The sequence below is a fragment of the Plecotus auritus genome, assembly GCF_963455305.1.
Source record: "Plecotus auritus genome assembly, chromosome: 5".
Classification (NCBI taxonomy): Eukaryota; Metazoa; Chordata; class Mammalia; order Chiroptera; family Vespertilionidae; genus Plecotus; species Plecotus auritus.
In genome coordinates this window covers 40813922-40833422 of record NC_137776.1, presented here as the reverse complement: position 1 = coordinate 40833422, position 19501 = coordinate 40813922, and the positions used below count along the sequence as shown (strand labels likewise).

Here is a 19501-nt window from a genome sequence, read left to right as displayed (position 1 = left end):
GTGGTTGGGTTATCAGTGTTGGTTAGCACTTATTTTAAATAAAAAATGCAGATCATTTCTAAACTGATGGCCACTTTAAAAGAAAAAAGTCTTTATATAATACATCAGTTTAGAAAATCAAGGTAATTTATGATGTGAAGGTTATAGAAAAATGGAAGCTGTAAGATAAAATTGAAAAGCGTTTTGAGAACTATTGGATGGGCCTACTGACAAATAATTGTGAATTTAGATTTTGTTTGAATTACCTCTCACATTTGTATTTTATAAATGAAACTGAGCACAGTACAGTGTACCTGGACTTTAGTAGCATCTAGCACTCAAACCCTGGTTTCTAAAACCTTCCCACTAAAAGGAACCAGGAGGGCTCCTTGAAGAAATAAATGGCTGGTTCCATGGCTGGGAGCCCAGAACATCTTAGTATGCCAGAAAGTAAGGAAGTGCTCAGTGAAACTGATGGTGGCCTATCACCAGGAGATGGGGGCCATTTGAAGAGGCTCCCACTGGCCATATCTGGGATAATTTGAGCATCAAAATAATTGAAGGCTATAATGAACTACTACATATCATTAGGAAAAAAATAGGAATTCACGTAGCCTCACCAGCAATGTACCAGGTGTACCGGTTAATAATGCGAATTTTTTTCAATAGATGGAGTTACACATATGTTGATACATATGCAATTTGATATGTATGCTATTTTGTTGTATTGACAGCAAGCTTCAAAACTTCATATGTCAAATATTCTGAAGGTGTTAACATCATAGATATTTTTAAAAATATATTTTATTGATTTTTTTTACAGAGAGAAAGGGAGAGGGATAGAGAGCTAGAAACATCCATGAGAGAGAAACATCAATCAGCTGCCTCCTGCACACCCCCTACTGGGGTTGTGCCCGCAACCACGGTACATGCCCTTGACTGGAATCGAACTTGGGACCCTTCAGTCCGCAGGCCGATGCTCTATCCACTGAGCCAAACCAGTCAGGGCCATCATAGATATTTTTATGCTTAAAAATGTTGACTTTCATGCCAAAAAAAAGTGTTTGCGGGAATTTTTAATTAATTTCTTTATTTTGAAGAAAAGTGCTGCTGAAAGTTATCGTATACTTCGGGAAGCTTATGGCGAACATGCTTCTTCTCAAGATACTTGTGAACGCTGGCTTAAGCACTTTAAAAGTGGTGATTTCGATGTGAAAGACAAAGAACGTCCAGGTCAACTGAAAAAGTTTGAAGACCAACAATTACAAGCATTATTGGATGAAGATGCATGTCAAACTCAAAAACAGCTCACAGAAAGATTAAACGTTGCTCAGCAAACAATTTCCGATCATTTACAAGCAATGGGAAAGATTTTAAAGGAAGGAAAATGGGTGCCACATCAACTGAACGAAAGACCGAACTGAAAACCGAAAAGTCTTCAGTAAAATGTTGCTTCAGCGGCACAAAAGAAAGTCTTTTTTTCATCGAATTGTGACTGGCGATAAAAAGTAGATTTATTTTGAGAATCCCAAATGCACAAAATCATGGGTTGATCCAGGTCAACCATCAACATTGACTGCAAGGCAAAATCGCTTCAGAAAGAAGACAATGCTCTGCATTTGGTGGAATCAGGAAGGTGTAGTGTATTATGAGCTTCTAAAACCAGGTGAAACCTTTAATACTGATCGCTACCAACAACAATTAATCAATTTGAACCACGCTTTGATCGTAAAATGACCAGAATGTGCCAGAAGACATGGCAAAGTAATGTTGCTTCATTCTAATGCACCATCACACACTTCAAAACCAGTTAAAGACACGTTAAAAGATCTTGCCTGGGAAGTATTAACCCACCCGTTGTATTCACCAGACCTTGCTCCTTCAGATTACCACTTGTTCCCATCCATGGCACACGCACTTTCTGAGCAGCACTTCAAAACATTTGAAGAAGTGGAAAATTGGGTCTCTGAATGGTTTGCCTCAAAACAAGAAAAGTTCTATTTGGGACGGAATCCACAAATTACCTGAAAGAATAATGTGTAGCTAGCAATGGACATTACTTTGAATAAAGCACTTTTGATGTTTCTCTTGAAATTATCGTGTTTTCTTTGATTACAAAATCCTCATTAATAACCAGTACACCTGGTATACATTCATACAAATGGGAGAATTAAGGGCTCAAGAGCCAGCTGATAAATATGGAGGAAATGCTGGATTTGGAAAGTCACAATTTTATCACCATCATAGTAATTCAGTTTAGCCAAGACTCAGAAGTGGATCTTTTTTTAAAGAATTTATTTATTGATTTTTAGAGACAATGGAAGGAAGAGGGAGAGAGAGATACATTGATGCAAGAGTGAAACATCAATAGATTGTCTCCTGCTACTCTACCCCCTCCCCCCAGCCTCCAACTGGGGATGGAGCCCTCAATCCCAGGCGTGTGCCCTGACCAGGAATCTAACCGGCTTCCCTCCACTGGACAACACCCAACCAACTGAGCCACGCATGGGTCAGGGCTCACAAGTGGATCTAAATCTAGGGGAGAAATGTTGATGAACAGCAGGATATTTACATGGTTTTAAAGTGTCTGTCCAAAGGTTGCCTCTTGTTTATAGGGAAAAGGCGTTAAGTAAACAGTAGGAAAATTGGACAACACTTGATCTGGGTAATGAAAATTAGCATCACCAGTTAGGGACAGGAGAAGACCATATGCCTCTGGATGTGTTATCCTAAGAACACATCACCTGTGTACTATCCTGGCCAGGAGTGCACCACCTGCATCTAATCCTGAGGAAACATCAGAAAAGTTCAAAATGATGCACATTCTATTAAAAAAAGAACTGTAGTTTTCAAAAATGTTAATGTTATGAAAGTCAAAGAAAGGCAGAAAGGCTCTATATTAAAGAAGACTAAAGTTGCAGGACATACGTAGATGATGCCAAGACTGGACCCCATATCTGGAGAAAAATTAGAAGTTTGTTTTTTGTTTTAAAGGCATTGCTAGGTCAGTTGACAACATTATTTTGCAGATTGTAGGTTGAAGTAGTGTATTGATACTATATTTACTGAATTATAGCTGTATTCTGATTGTATACTGGAGATTATTTTAGAAAATGCATGTCGAAGTATTTATGGGGAAATGGCTCATAAAAAAGCACTTTGTGAATATGTGGGTGTATATATATACATATATATGTACATATACATAGAGAAGAAGGGTGTGATGAAACATATGGGGCAGAATGCTAACAGAAAGAGATCTGGGTAAAGTAATATGATGTTCTTTGTTGCAATTTTTCCATAGATTTTAAGTATTTCTAAATAAGTTTATACACATGCTTGCACTCATTGGAACTTATCTCTTACTACTCTAAGTTGCTAATTTACCTTTAATATTTAATTGATATAAGCTTTTTTAAAAAAAATTGGTAACAGCTTTTAAATTCATTGCTTACAGATATACACAATGATTTTTAATTTCTTTTAAATAGTGCTGGGCCTAAAGGAGATAATATTTATGAATGGAGATCGACTATACTTGGTCCACCAGGTTCTGTATATGAAGGTGGTGTGTTTTTTCTGGATATCACATTTTCATCCGATTATCCATTTAAGCCACCAAAGGTAAGAACCTAGAGGTACATTCTTTAATATTTATCCTTCTCTAAAATCAGTTTATTCCAGAGGTTAAATGTGTATTAATGTAATCATTTTAACTTCATTTTTTTTATGGAGTGATATGGAAACTTTCATGTACTAAGATATAACTGTGAAAGTAATTGATTTCTGCCTTTTACAAATAACTGTAATCAGCAGAAAGAGGGTTTGTTAACTATAAATAAAAGTATACCATGTGCACATCAGGAAAGCAGATGGATTTTTGATATGAGGGAAAATATCCTATGAACTTAGTTAGAAACATACTGGGGTTCAAAAGTAAACCTGTTAAACAGCTTCTAGAAATAATGGCTAACTAACTTGAATTTTGTGCCAAACACCTTATCTTTATAGATGAGCAAAATCTAGAAAACCATGGCAAAGAAGAGGGAAACTAATACTATTTAGTAAACGTATGTTGTGCCCTCTGTTGGTAGCATGTAGTAATGGGGATGAGGGTGGCTGGGTGACTTAATGCCTCCTTGTTGTCTCTGAATATGAATTAGGTGATAACAGAGAAGGGTTGAATTGTGCCTTGTAACGATTGGCAATTATTTGTCAAGTCTTAAACAAAACCGTTATTTAAATAGATTTCTCCTCTGACTTTTCATTATAAAATAAAATCGTCAGGCTAGCGGGTAAAAACCACCAATATTAAGCCTGAGCATAATTATTTCCTTTCAGAGATGTCTGACATGCTAGGGAAACCTGTGCTATCAAGCCCTAAACTGTGATAAAACGTTTTCCTTTTCAACATAGTTCATTTTGTTCCCAAAGCTGTGTAAAATATATGTAGCAATTTAATGCCTGGAAAAGAAAAAGAAAAAGATAAAACCCAGACAGTATATTATCTAACAAGGTAAGAATATTTCCACCTAGTGCTATTTACCTTAAATTGCAGATACCAAGGCTTCCTAGCCCCTAGAGGTATTAGCTCTCAAATATGGCTATCAGTTTTTTGAGTACTTTCTTGTTTGGTCCCATCAGGATTTAAGATCTTTAAATGATTGCCTTAATGCTCTCAGTTATATAGAGTATGTCTTGCTAGATCAAATAAAGGCATAAGACCCTTATGTTAATAATAACACAAACTAGATTCATATTCACATGACATGTTAAATGGCAGCATGTCACCAACTGTTCAATTGCATTCAGTATTATAGAAAACAAATAAAACTTTAGCAAAATAGCTCATGACTATATAGTGATATTTATTTTTACATGCCTCATTTTGCATATTGGAAAAGTGGTTTTAACATGATAGAAAATTAGCAGAAAAAATTTGCAAGATTTATATTTTTCAAAATAATCTTTGTACGTGAGTGGAAATCTGTTGAAGAAAAAGACTTCTTAGTATCTTTATTGGAAAATAGAAATTGACTGAAATAAAGGTTTCAAACTGTGGTTTCCTATATGTGATTTATCATAATTGTTTTGGTTAATATATTTTTAAAAATTAATTTAGCATGTGAATATTTTTGCTGGTCTCATTTTAATTTTCTAACCCTTTAATGTTGATTAATTCCTTTTGCCTAAGGTATCATATACAGTATTATGAAGCATTCAGATCTCTAGGTGGACAAGTGAAAAAGAAATAAGACTTCTGCTGTTACCTTAGTGTTAGGTACAATTATTTCTCTACATACTGATTCTTTTTGAAGTTCAGAGAAGGTGTTGAGCTTCTTAAAGAATAATAAAAATTTAATTATTTTGTTCACTCATTGTTAATAGCTAAACAAATTCAAAATATTAATTGTATTGTGTCTGTAAACCATATAGTCAGCTGTCAGTAATCTGAACATGTGTTATTCCTGTATTAAATAGCAGAACTGTCTAATATAAATATAATGCAAGCTACACATGTAATTTTAAATTTTCTAGTAGCTACATTAAAAGAATAGAAACAGTGAGTTAATTTTAATAATATATTTTATATAACCCAGTGTATCCAAAATATTGTCATTTCAAGCATGTAACCAGTGTAAGAGGGAATTTTACATTCTCTTTTTGGTATTGAGTCTTTGAAATATGGTGTGTAATTTACACTTTCATCCCTTTTCAATTCAACTAGCCACATTTTAAGAGCTCTGTGTAACTAAATTAGAGCAATTCCAGAGGTGCACGGTCCCCTCCCCTCACCCCTGCAAGACCAGTGTTTCTTCCCCGTTACCTTTAATTTTTTTGTCTTTAATTTTGTATCCTTATCAGAAATACATGTTTGAGGACTTTAATATTTTCTTCCCACACTCCACTTGGGATATTATACTAGTTCTAAGGCAGTGGTTGGCAAACTCATTAGTCAACAGAGCGGCAAACCGTGGCTCGTTGACGACTGTTCTAAGGGATCAAAAACTGTCCTTTTTTTTCCCCCTCTAACTCCAACTTAAGATTAACTACTCAGTGATTGTGATTGTTTTGAAACTTAACAGTATTTGTTCTATGATTTATCCTCTTTTTTTCACACATCTGGAGATATACTTCCTTTATTCAGTAGCCTAAGACCTTGCTTGTTTTATTTTACGTAATTATCTAACAAGATAGTGAGCCAGTTGTGGAAATAAAAGGGTAGGAAATAGGTTGGTGATTTAACCAATCTTCCTCAATTCTTCAGTATTTTCTGACACATGGCAAGAAATTAGCTGAGTTAATACTGATATTTTCTACTAACAAAGTAATATAACTTTTCACTTCATACTTTAAAAAATCTTTACCGGTTCCTCTTATCTTTGGCATCAACACATTTTTGTTTTCTCTTACTTCTGTCTTGAAACAGGTATTGTGTGCACTCATGCTTGTGTGGATGGTGTGCACACACATACATACATAGATATGCTGTGTCATTCATTTTGATTAAACTAATCAAATCAGTTACTCACGTTGGTTGAAAATCAATATAGTTCTTGCTATACTGGGTAAAAACCAGAACATTTTTTTAACCAAATTAAAATAAAACCATTTGATTTTGTTAGCACTTAAACCCAGTATTCTATTAGCTCTTAAGTTAAATTATTTGCTATTCAGTATCATGTGACATGTTACTCTTCATTTTCGCTGGTGAGAGTCTTAGTTGGTAAGAAAGCATTTCATTTTCTTCCTGTTTGTAATGTGACTGCCCTTAGGTTACTTTCCGCACCAGGATCTATCACTGCAACATCAACAGTCAGGGAGTCATCTGTCTGGACATCCTTAAAGACAACTGGAGTCCCGCTTTGACTATTTCAAAGGTTTTGCTGTCGATTTGTTCTCTTTTGACAGACTGCAACCCTGGTAAGCACATCTTTATTACCACATACAATGAGGTTGTAGACACCAGACCATTTTCTTGGTAGCTTAAATGTAGATTTGGAAAGTTAGTACTATTGGTGGAAAGATCAGCGTAAAGCATTTTGCAAGGAAATTATCAGTGCCATTTCAATTAGAATAGACCAAAAGTTTCACAATAACTTTCTGTGGTTTTGTTAATGGACTTCTAGCCTATACTTATTTTCTCCTTCTCATTGATAACTCTGTTTTCTGAGGTGCGTACTGTACAGACCATTTTGACAGCAGTAAAGTGATGTCTCTAACTCCAGTGCCTCCTTTTCTTCTTCTATGCCTCCATGTGCATTAAAGCAGCCACTTCGTAATGAAGAACTTCTTGTTTTCTATTCCTTTTTGGATTATAGTTTGTTGTATTAGATGTAGTAATAGTGAAGAATATTAAAGAACTATAGCTGATGAGATTGTTGGACTAGATTGTGATTATATAAACTTATGTACATAATTTATAACATTTAAAAGAAATGCACAACTGCCACATGTGATCTTTAACTGAGGTACTGAATTGAAAAAAAATGTTTAAGCCAGGGATTTTGTATGTTATCTTACTGAGGGGTCAGTTTTTAAAAGAAGTTGACTTACTTTTTCTAAACATTTGATTAATCACCAAAGTCTATTACTATTATCTTTTGCCCAGCAGTTATACATATACATATATGATAGATAGGTAGATAGATAGATAATTATAACATCATTTATTACAGCAAAAGATTGGAAACCACCTGAATGTCCATTAATAGAGGACCTACCTATTAAAAAGAATGAGACAGCTCTTTATGAGCTGATAGGGAAAGCTTTCTAAATATATTAAGTAAAAAAGTAAGACACTGAAAAAAACACATATGCATAACAATATATTCTACTTGCTTATACACATGTGTATCTCTAGGTAGAAATGCTGTAAACAGGTAACAATCACTTGCCAGGGAAAAAAACTCCTGAGTAACGGAGGTTTATATCTCAGATTCAATTTCCAGTTCAGAATTCTATTTAAAACAGAATGGTAAGTTTTCAATTGGAGATAAGGATATTTGAGTCATATTATTATATAGAATGAAGGAAACATTTTATTCTGAATAGCATTGCATTATTTATTCTCACCCGGGGATATTTTTTTCCATTGATTTTTAGAGAGAGCAGAGGGAAGGAGAGAGAGGAGAGAGAGAGAGAGAGAGAGAGAGAGAGAGAGAGAGAGAGAGAGAGAGAGAGAGAGAGAGAGAGAGAAAGAGAAAGGGAGAGAGAGAAAGAGAGACACACACACACATCGATGTGAGAGAGAGACTTTGATTGATTGTCTCCCACATGCGCCCTGACCAGGGCTGAGGATGAACCTGCAACCCAGGTATGTGCCTTTGACTGGGAATCCAGCCTGGGACCCTTCCCTGTGCAGGCTGACACTAACCACTGAGCACGCCGGCCAGAGCAGCACACTGATTATTTAATAAAATGCCAAGAGTAAAAAACAGTTTTTGTATATTAAAAGTATACCCCTTTTATAAAAATCATATTTATCAACACTCATTTTTTAGTTACAGGGCCTTTAGCTAAATTAAATATTAATATTAAGATGCTGCTAAAAATCAGCATTTCAGTTTAATAGAATGTTAAAACTGTACCTTTTAGATATCTAATATTTTTTATTCTTCTTCTCACTTTCCCAGCGGATCCTCTGGTTGGAAGCATAGCCACTCAGTATTTGACCAACAGAGCAGAACATGACAGGATAGCCAGACAGTGGACCAAGAGATACGCAACATAATTCACATAATTTGTATGCAGTGTGAAGGCGCAGAAGGCATCTTCTCACTGTGCTGCAAATCTTTATAGCCTTTACAATACGGACTTCTGTGTATATGTTATACTGATTCTACTCTCTGCTTTTATCCTTTGGAGACTGGGAGACTCCCCAAAAAGGTAAATGCTATCAAGGGTAGAACTTTGTAGCTGTAGATTAGTTATGTTTAAAATGCCTACTTGCAAGTCTTGCTTCTTTGGGATATCAAAATGTATTTTGTGATGTACTAAGGATACTGGTCCTGAAGTCTACCAAATATTATAGTGCATTTTAGCCTAATTCATTATCTGTATGAAGTTATAAAAGTAGCTGTAGATGACTAGGAATTATGTCATTTGTATTAAACCCAGATCTATTTCTGAGTATGTGGTTAATGCTGTTGTGAAAAATGTTTTACCTTTTACCTTTGTCAGTTTGTAATGAGAGGATTTCCTTTTACCCTTTGTAGCTCAGAGAGCACCTGATGTATCATCTCAAACACAATAAACATGCTCCTGAAGGCATAGTTTCCTGTCGTACTATTTTAAGTCAGTCTTGTTAGAAGGTGTGTCTGAGATGATTGTTGATGAAGTAAAATTGCAGATATGAAGATGACTACTAAAGACCAGTACAAATAAAGAAATTATTAAATAGAAAACATGTGGAATCTTATTAAATGTGTATAGTTTTTTTTTCCTTTAAGTCCTACTGAGAGAATATAATGAACTTAAACATGGAAAACTGGTTTTTATTTTTTGTGTGTTTTTTATTTCTCACCCAAGGATATTTTTCCCATTAATTTTTAGAGAGACTGGGAGGGAGTAGTGGGGGGTTGGGGGGTGGAGGGGTAGGGTAGAGAGAAGGGAGGGAGAAAGAGAGAGAGAGAGAGAGAAACATGCAAAGTAAGAGAGACACGTATTGATTGCCTCCCGTAGGTGCCCCCAACTGGGGCTGGGGATAGAACCTGCGACTGAGGTATGTGCCCTTGACTGGGAATTGAACCCGAGATGCTTTAACCATTGAGCTAAACTGGCTAGGGTGGAAAATTGGATTTTAAAGCTTTTGGTCTCAAAAATATATAAAACTCTATTTTGATAATATGATATTTGAGATAAAAATAAAATGAAATTCGGGCTCACTCAGGAATCTGATATTGTCTTATGGAACATTTCATTTCCAAATTGGTGATATCTGTTCACCATTGGAAAATATTGTCAAATGACACAATCTGGTTGCTGTTGTATGTCTTGGTGCACTTTTTTTCGTTTGCTTCTGACCTTGGTCTTGAATGTTTATGGTATATTGTGTGCATTACCATTCTTACTGTGGCACTTGGCCAGCGATTGTAGCCAGAGGCAGAGTTGAACACAGAAACCTTTTTCTGCCTGAAGGAGAACTCTGGATTGGTGTGCAGATGCGGCTTTATTTCTCAATTGCAAACATACCAAATTTTAATGGTTTCCCAGGTTATATAAATTCCTTCTTTCTAGTTACAACTGTTAAATATTAGATTTCTTAAAGGAGTTAGAATTACTTTGCAGTATGTAGATATGGTAAACAGTATAAATGTGCTACACTTACCCTATGACTGGGATAATTTCTGAGGTAATTCTCTGGTCATAGAACCAAAGTTGTGGAATATGAGGCAAATGTCTTCTCCAGTCCTAAATATGGAAATAGAATAACGTTTCAAAATTTATGGAGTGGAATTATTAGCATAAAATGTATAGATTCAAATAATAAAGTAAGACATTTATAGTTTCCTATCCCCTAACTAGAATAGTGGTCTCCTATTGACTTGAGTGTCAATAGAAGTATTAAATTGGGATAAAAGTAAAATTATTTGTATGTCTACTTTTCACTTAAACTCTTCCCTTAAAAAAATCTCCCCATATTACAAAGGAACGCCAAACAAAAAGGTAGTATTTTGAAGAATTCAGGCCTAGGCCTATGAAAACCTTTAAGCTTTGACTGTTTTAAGTGGTGACCAATAATCTGTAATGGAGTCCAAGTCAATGTGATGAAAGTGGGGCCTTTCCTGTAAGCTGCCAGGCTTTCTGTGCAGTTCAGCTGTAGGAAGTAGTTTTCCCCACTCCCAGTATTGTCCATTCTACACCCTGCAATATTACATTTCTCTCTCAGTGCCAGAAAGGCCTTTGTCACACCGAATGTTAGGCTGTCTGGGGATGCCGTCATTGGATTTCCTTCATTTGCTATCACCCTACGGACTGTCACCACCCTCGTTTGCTTACTTGTGGGCTGTGTCCTCTACTCACCTGGGGCAGAGTGGGGGAATTGGTTCCTTGGAAGTATTTGTGGCTCTTGCACAAACTACCTTGGGAGCCTTGAAATAATATACTTAAACTTCTTTGAGTTTCAGTTTATTCATATGAAACGAAAGAGTTGAATTTGAATATTTCCATAGTCTCTGTTAACCCTCAAAATCCTCAGGTAATTCTAACATTATAAAATTTGTTATGCGTGTTCTGCTCTCTCTTTCAGGAAACAGGCTACAGCTTTAATGGACTAAAATAAAAACCAACCGTTTGGTTTACTATGAGGTCCCCTTAAAATTATGAAATGTTTAAATCTCTCTACTTTTGAAAAACTATAGCTCCACTTCCCAGTTACATAGGTATTCATCTGTGTACACTTAAATAAGGGCTTTTTTTCCTTGAAACTTTGCTCTAGATATAAATTGTAATATTTCAAAATCCAGACTTTTTCTTTTCCATTAAGAGCAAATTTAACAAGTTAAAGTCCAAATGTAATTTTGTAAGTATTCAAGGATGGTCATGGCACCATGCACCCCATTGAGCCTAGAGTGTTCTAATTATGATCATACTAAAGGCCCAGTGCACGGATTCATGCACATTGAAAGGAAATTAATTAGAAGAAATATTTTAGAGGCTGGGGAGGGAACACAGGAGATAGGCCAGCAGGGGAGGGACCTCGGGAGGGCTCCAGGGCGTGTCCAGCCCATCTTGCCCAATCCCTATTGGGACTATCTCGCCCAGTCCCGATTGGCCAGACCCCAGCAGTAAGCTAATCTACCGGTCAGAGCGTCTGCCCCCTGGTGGTCAGTGCGCGTTGTAGCAACCGGTCCAATGAATGGTCGGACACTTAGCATATAATGCTTTCATTATATAGGATGCCATCAGGTACAGCTATGCCAGGTACCACTTAGTTAGGGAAGGGCCCTAGCTCATTTAATGTCCCCTAAAGAGCTTTAGGAGAGGAGACACTGGTGATCCTCAGTTGACAGCGAAACTGATGCACAAATGGCCTAAATAACTTGTCCCAGATTATACGGCCAATATGATGTGCAGGTATAGCCCCTATTCTTTACAACTAGGCTAAGAGTTTTTGTTATAATATCATAGCTAATATTATTGATAACGAAAATTATTCAGTAAGATAAGGTAACAGTTTTCTATCTTAGTAAACCCTCATTTTAATAGTCTAATTTAAAAGTCTCAAATGGGACCTTGCAAAATAAGACTTCATTGATAGTTTCCAATGAATATGAGCTATGTTTATTAGCTTCTGCCTTAGACATTGGTCATAGAAATACTTTTAACATCACTGATTTCCTTATTTTTAATTTGAAAAAAAAATGATGTTATTTTAAATCTATACATCACATGACATCAGGAAATCTACCTTTTTCACAATAACAAGATGTATTAGTTATCTAAACATTGTTTTCTTATTTTTTTTTGCTAGGAAATCTTAAGTAATCACAGGGTTAAAATTGTGAGCTGACTAATGTATATGCTACTCTTTCTAATAATAACGTTGAGGTGTTGTGTACTTGAACTGAATACACAACTTGCCCAAGTGTATTCTTATGTATATAAATAAAAGCCGAAGTGACCATCCAACCGTCCAACCAGTAGCCTATGATGTGCAATGACCACCAGGGGGCAGATGCTCAATGCAGGAGCTGCTGAGCTGCGGTGACTTGGCAGCTGCGGTTCTCGGGTATTGCATCTGGAACCAGAGAGGAGGGAGCCTGATTCTGGGGTGCGTCACCAAGAACCTCCCTCTTGCAATCTGGGACCCCTTCAGGTACACGAATCTGTGCACCAGGCCTCTAGTAACAGCATAAGAATGACTGTATTATAAAATTTAAGTCTGGTTCAGTCACATAGACTTCAAATGTTAACCTGCATTAGAATCATGTTAATGTAGTACATGAACACAGTTTCAGTTGACCTTTATATTGTGGTCTTTGGAAAGAATTATGGCATGATGTGAAACTATTTTTATAAAACCATTGAAAATTATCTTAAAAGACTGGGCTGATTCTACAATAATTACATTATCCACATATATTTTCATTAGTGTTCCTTATTTTAGATAAATAGAATATATAAATCATTAGTTTCATGTCTAAATAAAGTTTTTTCAAGTAATACCCAAATAAAAAATAATTCATAATTACATTTTAGTAGATAGGCACTATTTGAAACATCATTTTTTGTAACCAGTTTGTCAACTTTTGGGGGGTAGAGTTCTTCAATGATTTAAATGTGTACTAGAATGATTGATAGAATGTTTCTGCAGTGGCCTGATAGTTCTTTCAAAATGGTTATAAAGTGAATTTCTGGAACTGGTTTATAAACTGCATTGCCAACAGTGTTAGGTGGTATTAAAGCCTCGTCAGATAGAATCAGTCTTGTTAATTAGCCATGAGGAGTGATCCTCTACGGCGGGTGCATGGGGTCACACCTGGGCTCACTTTCCTCCCTTTCTCCCTGTGAAACTCAAGCACTCTCTGCAGGCAGTATCCTGGTTTCTAGCAGTATCTCTCTTGTTTTACTTTGCCCACCTCCTGTGTTCTCAGTATCTTGGGGTTTCAGTAGCTCATGTGTGACTAGAAGCCTAAGGTGATATTTAAATGATAATACTCTTCCTAAGACCAAACATAAGAAGCTAAGTTTGAAAATAAAATAGAAAGGTAACATTACCCAGAATCAGGCACAGGGACAGTGAACAGTGTTGGTAGTATTGTCATTAATTTAATTAGATGAGAACCAGGGATTTGAATGCATTGGCAGCACAGCCCTGCGGGTGTTTAAATCTTCACTATCTTAGGTTTCCTTGCTGAAATTCAGTGAGGCTCAAGTCCCATTTATGCAGGTCTACCCACCACAGAACGGTAAAAGCATTTTTTCCCCAAATCCTTCCGTCCCTAAAGTTTATCTCAAGTCCTACTCCTTTAATGAAACCATTCCATTTTGCTATCATGTGACTTCTGTCTGTCAGTGTGTTTCTCTGTCTGTTTGTTTCTCTGAGACACTTGTCTGCACCAGCATCAGAAGTAATAAATTCAAGCATGTTCATGTTAAACAACAAGCAGACTACAAGCCAGGTTTCCTCCTTCGTAGAAATTCTTTTTTCTTTCTTTTTTCCTTCTGAGGGCGTGTGTGGAGGGTAATTATGCTATTTGACCCCTTAACTGACTTCCATTGTAAGTTTATTGTACACATTTTAAGTGTTTGCTGAGTGAAGGCCCTTTCAGACACTATGGTATACACAGAGAATAATACATTGTCACATCCTTAATTATTTCTTGTGCAGATAGATTTTCCCTCTTCTCAGCACAGAACACATCTTCGCTAATGTGTATCCATTTTCTGTTGAATGAGAAATTTAACAGATGTCCTTGCTGATTTAACTATGAAAACATTAGTGATTTCCTAAGTTTTACCCAATCTACATGATATTAAACATACTTAATACTAGTTGGTGCTTTTAAAATGCTGGTAATTACTCTCTGTCCTTCAAACTACTTTTAGAATCTGCCTTCAAACTACTCTTAGTAGTTTGTCATATTTAGTTTGACACCTTAAACATATTTCTGGACAGTGAGCTTTTGGAGATAATTTCTGTACTCCTTAGCTCTCCCTCAGCCTAGCATCTAACAGGATACATGTTTGCTGAATGAATGAGTGTTATATCATGGACGCGACTCTTCTGCAGAAGGTTATTCAGAGACCATGTGCAGCATATCAGTCATGTCTTCTTTAATTTCCCATCCTAATTCAGTGCTGGGTGCTAGATATATTCCTGTTAACTTTAAATAGAAGTAGAAATGGGTTAGTTCCATCTTTAATGTTTACTTGTTTAAAATGGAGAATGATTTAATTTGGTAATTTTAATAGTCCTTATATATACCAAAATGCCTTTTGTCTTACAAAACATAATTTCCCATTATCGTTACTATCTTCCTAATTTATCTATTTCTCCAAATTCCCTTTTCTGTTAAAAATAGAAAAGGATACAAAGGAATATATGTATCTGCTTACCATATTATTTTAGGGAAATCTAACAGGAACAAGGAAAAGTGACGGCCCTTGAAAAAATTTGAGAAATATTTTAGGGAAAAGGAACGCGTATACTATACAGTAAGGGGCAGTCCTTGAGTGCTGCAAGTTGGTTATTGAGATAATGTCCAAGTCTCTTCATTTTTTTTTCTTCCCCACTTCTAGCTTTTATGGGAAAGGGAAATAGAATAGATAAAGAATCAAGCAGGCCACTTTTCCTTTATTGCCACATGTTTTCTTGCACCAATAGGTAGAATTCAAAGGTGACTGTGTAAAGGCTCCAGAAGTGTAATTCCAGCAACTTCTCACTCATTGCCACAAGGGTATTTCCTAAGTCCGCTGAGGTATGTTGATGTGAGAGGGGAAATGATGTAGGACAGAGAGGCACTGTCCTGGGGAAAATCATCTGCTGCACCATTTGCTGAGGGTGTTTCCAAAGTTCTCTGCACTTTCTTTGGGCATTTGTCTCTCTGACTAGGCTAGGAACTCTGGGAGACACAGCATCCCGAGTCCTGAACTTCTGTGTACGCTCAGACTTCTCATCCCATCCATAGGTGCAGAAGAACAGGCAGAGGACAAGGGGATAGGTCCAGGATGGTGGGTAGAGGCCGTCATAGGAAGCTCTCTTGTTGCTTCTACTTCTAGAAAAGGAAGTGGTTATTGGCTGGAAGTGAGGGTGTGGGCACCAGAGCTCACTTGTCTGGGTGACTCCTCTGTGCCCAGTGGAGTGGTCATTTGTGGTTGAGAGGATAAATGAATGATTACGTGAATTGTCTTTCTAGATGGGCCTTTAATTTCAGTTGCATGTTAATGAGGAACAAGTAGCTAAAATTCCCATGGCATCTGGAATGGCTCTTTTTCATCAGGTGTGGTTAGCCATTGTTAGTTGGTTTGAATCTTAAGCACCTTAATATTTTTTTTGAGTGATTGATTTTCCTTTTGTCATTGAAGAATTTTTTTTTTTATATATTGATTTTTTACAGAGAGGAAGGGAGAGGGATAGAGAGTTAGAAACATAGATGGGAGAGAAACATCGATCAGCTGCCTCCTGCACACTCCCTACTGGGTATGTGCCTGCAACCAAGGTACATGCCCTTGACCGGAATCGAACCCGGGACCCCTCAGTCCGCAGGCCGATGCTCTATCCGCTGAGCCAAACCAGTTAGGGCTGTCATTGAAGAATTTACCTTGACACCAAATTTAGAGGAATTAAAATATTTATTAAAAGTTATTTTTTCTTTAAATGCTGGAAAGAGAAGAAACTGATGTTTCCCAAATTGGTCATCATAGTCTGGTCAGGAAAAGAGAGGCCTCAGGTTAGTACAGAGGACTCCGGGAACACCGCAGTAGGTGGCATGGCAGGTGACTTCTCTCTGTTGGATAGGGGAGAACGGCTTCTCAGAATCCATTCTTGACCATTCAGATGATTCTAGAAAATGGAGCATTCTTTACCCTAGGCCTGCTTTGTGGATATGGTGGTCAGAGGACAGTGACTCCAACTCCTGTTACCCACTGACTTCTCCCCCTAGTCATGTAGTAAGACCCCCCCGATTCCAGGCCTGTTCTCTGGGGCCGCACCTTTCTCAAGAAGTAGGGAATTTGAAGAGCAGGTTTCGATCCCAGAGAGCCCATGGGGCAGCGAGCTCACGACCAGAGCTCATGCCTTCTGTTGTGTTTCCATTTCCCTGCTCCTGCCTTGACTTCCTGCTTCCCCAGGTTCATACATAAGAAATGGGGCATGTCTTACTTACCTTCTCTGAAAATGGAGTCAGAGACAGAGATGCAGAATCATAGCTGGCTCAACCACTTAAGTTTGCTTAGAGAGTCAAGAATTAACAAATACTTAGAAGTTAACTTTTTCCCTTCTGATTGAGTCTTACTGAACAATCCCTTTGCTGTGATTATTGCACATTTATTATCTGAACATAAAAAATAGGGTAGGGCTCTTTTTACAGAAGTTAATCATAATATTCTCTAAAATGTCTCACATGTACACAGCCTGGTTGTTGCTGACTTTTTTCCTTATTCCTGAAGCGCATCACATTTTGATTCTGTTCTCTCCTTTCCAGTCCTAGTCTTCTTCAGCCCCCTGCTAATCCCTGGTCCACAGGAGCCTTTGAAGTTAACCTCTTGGTACAGAGGACTCCCATCTAGTCTTCTCATCCCTGTCACATGAGGCCTCCCAGAGTGAGCTCCTTATCAGGACGCTCCTGGCTCAGAAGACTGCTTGGTTGCCTATTGTTCACAGAGTGAAGTCCAGCTTTTCAGGACATCAGTGTTCCAGGATGCAGTTAACCCCCTTTATGCATTTGTTTTGTAGTGAAATGCCAGTCTGACCTACCAATGGCCACAGTTCCACCTTTCACTCAAATTGTTTTCTCAGAGAAATGGCAGTAGTGACTCCCTGAGAACATTTCCCCAGTCCTCTGACTCTTCTTCAAGGCTTTCGGCTCATAGGACTGCAACTCTTTCATGCTCTGACATTTTTATCTTTTTTTTTTTTTTTTTTTTTTTTTTTTTACCACCAGCAGTTCAAAGTATTGATGCCTGTAACCCTGTGGCTGGCCCTGTTAAGTGTCAAACATCAGAAAATGGATTGCTTAAGATACATTGCTGGGCACACCAGTGTTTTACATCTGAATTGATGTGCTTGGTGCTTTAAGACAGGTAGTGCGTTGCTTCTGTGCCCGAGAGCCTTTGGCAGTGCTGAAATCGAGCCTTCTGTCCCATCCGGAATAAGTCAGTGATGAGTGGGCAACTGTGTGTGTGTTTTTTTTGTTTGTTTTTGTTTTTTTTGGCTGGATTTGAATATTTGGAAGTGTTGTAGCTTACGTATTATATATATATACATACACACACACATACATATATATATGCCTTCATAAAATGATATGACAGGCAAGTGAGTAATTGGTGGGTAAGCAGTATATTATTTTGGCATATGGTATCACTTGTTTTTATTTTCTTTATAGTAGTATGTTTCTAGTAAGATTAACACGTATTTGACCATATTTAAACACGGGCACAAAACTTTGCAGTTACCTGTTAGCTAGGTTAAGGTGAGTTAAGATCGAATGGGAGGCTTTTCACATGTTTCTGAAGTGAGTTTAAAGAAGCAGAGGTTTTAAGTCTCATATCAGTCATCTCTCAGTTTCTTTTTATTATTCTGGTTAACACCTCTTCTCAGGCACCTTCCTAAGACAGCATTTCCTTATTTAAGGCCTGGCTGGAAGACTGCAATGAAGAACATCTCTAAAGCCCTGTGTTTTGTCACATACATTTAGAAATTATTTTGTATTCCTTTTGCCTTGCAGCTTTTTAGAGCCTTCTTAGTGGATACCTAGGCATGCATTTTTTTCTCTTCATGTATTTTCAAAGTAGGATTTACCTAACTGATGATCATTTGGAGAACACTGGGTGTGAAATATAGAATGCAAATCCCACAAGTAGAACACTCCAGGGGGACCTCTGAAGAGAAACAGCAAAAGCACCCCCTATTTTGTACTGGTTGTGGGTTCTATTGATGGAGGATGATTGCAGATTTGGGGAAGAATACTGCGGAGAAAACACCCAGCCCATTTAAGCATTAGGAAAAGGTTTATACCTTTGAACTTGGGTTAAAAATATTGTATTTCCTGTTCTCATAATGGTGAATGGATAAAGAGATTAATAAAAAGTTTCCTTGGATTCTGTAAGTCAGACTTGTCTCTCTTTTTCTCTACATTTCCAAAAGCCATGATCACAGAGGGTGGTGGCTTCTGGTGTCGGGGCTATTAGTATTGATTATAATGTTACCGTACATTCTGTTTCTGACATGTATTGCTGTTGTGCACAGGTACTCGGGCCACATCTAGATTCATTTCATGTAACATACCCATGGACTGATCTTTTAATAGTTTCCCCTTTTTTAGCATCTACAACTGGAGCATGTCTGGAAGACACCATTCCTGTGGACTACGTAGTGGCATACCCTGGAAGAAGGGCATTGGAAGAGTGATTTAGGAAGACACACACACCAAAGAGAAGGCTTCTCTGAAAATCACTGCAGAGACAGTAACCTTAGCCTCAAAGTCAGGGTCCTGCCTAGGAATCTTTACAATTACCACTTAAAAAAATCAAATAAAATATATATTACACATATATGAAAATTAATTGCTAAGGGTTTATATACTGACATTTTGACATTTTATCTAAATGAAAGAAATGACTATGGAGATCACAACATTTAGATTTTAGTTGTATTATCACTTAGAGGTCATTGATTAATCAATAGTTTGTGAGTAAAACACTAATAATAATTATTTCACTTCTGACTTCTGAGGCCAACACAATTTAATTAATCACCAGCCTATAATAAAGTAAGGTTTCAAAGTTCTCATTTACGGTCTTGCTTTATAAGTAGGAATATATATATATATATATATATATATATATATATATA

General features: G+C 37.1%; 1 protein-coding gene across 5 annotated transcripts in view; it reads left to right on the top strand.

Moving 5' to 3' along the window:
- UBE2E3 (ubiquitin conjugating enzyme E2 E3) overlaps positions 1–9254 on the top strand; it is a 90591-nt gene extending 81337 nt beyond the window's left edge. For 4 of the 5 annotated variants that reach the window (XM_080667776.1, XM_080667773.1, XM_080667774.1 and 1 more), the window contains exons 4-6: positions 3471–3603; positions 6756–6903; positions 8616–9254. In XM_080667776.1, the coding sequence (XP_080523902.1) occupies positions 3471–3603; positions 6756–6903; positions 8616–8713 (379 nt within the window). In that variant the 3' untranslated portion in view covers positions 8714–9254. The remainder of the gene's footprint in view (positions 1–3470; positions 3604–6755; positions 6904–8615) is intronic. The other variant, XR_013960587.1, reaches the window with a different exon arrangement.
- The last annotated feature ends 10247 nt before the right edge of the window (positions 9255–19501 follow it).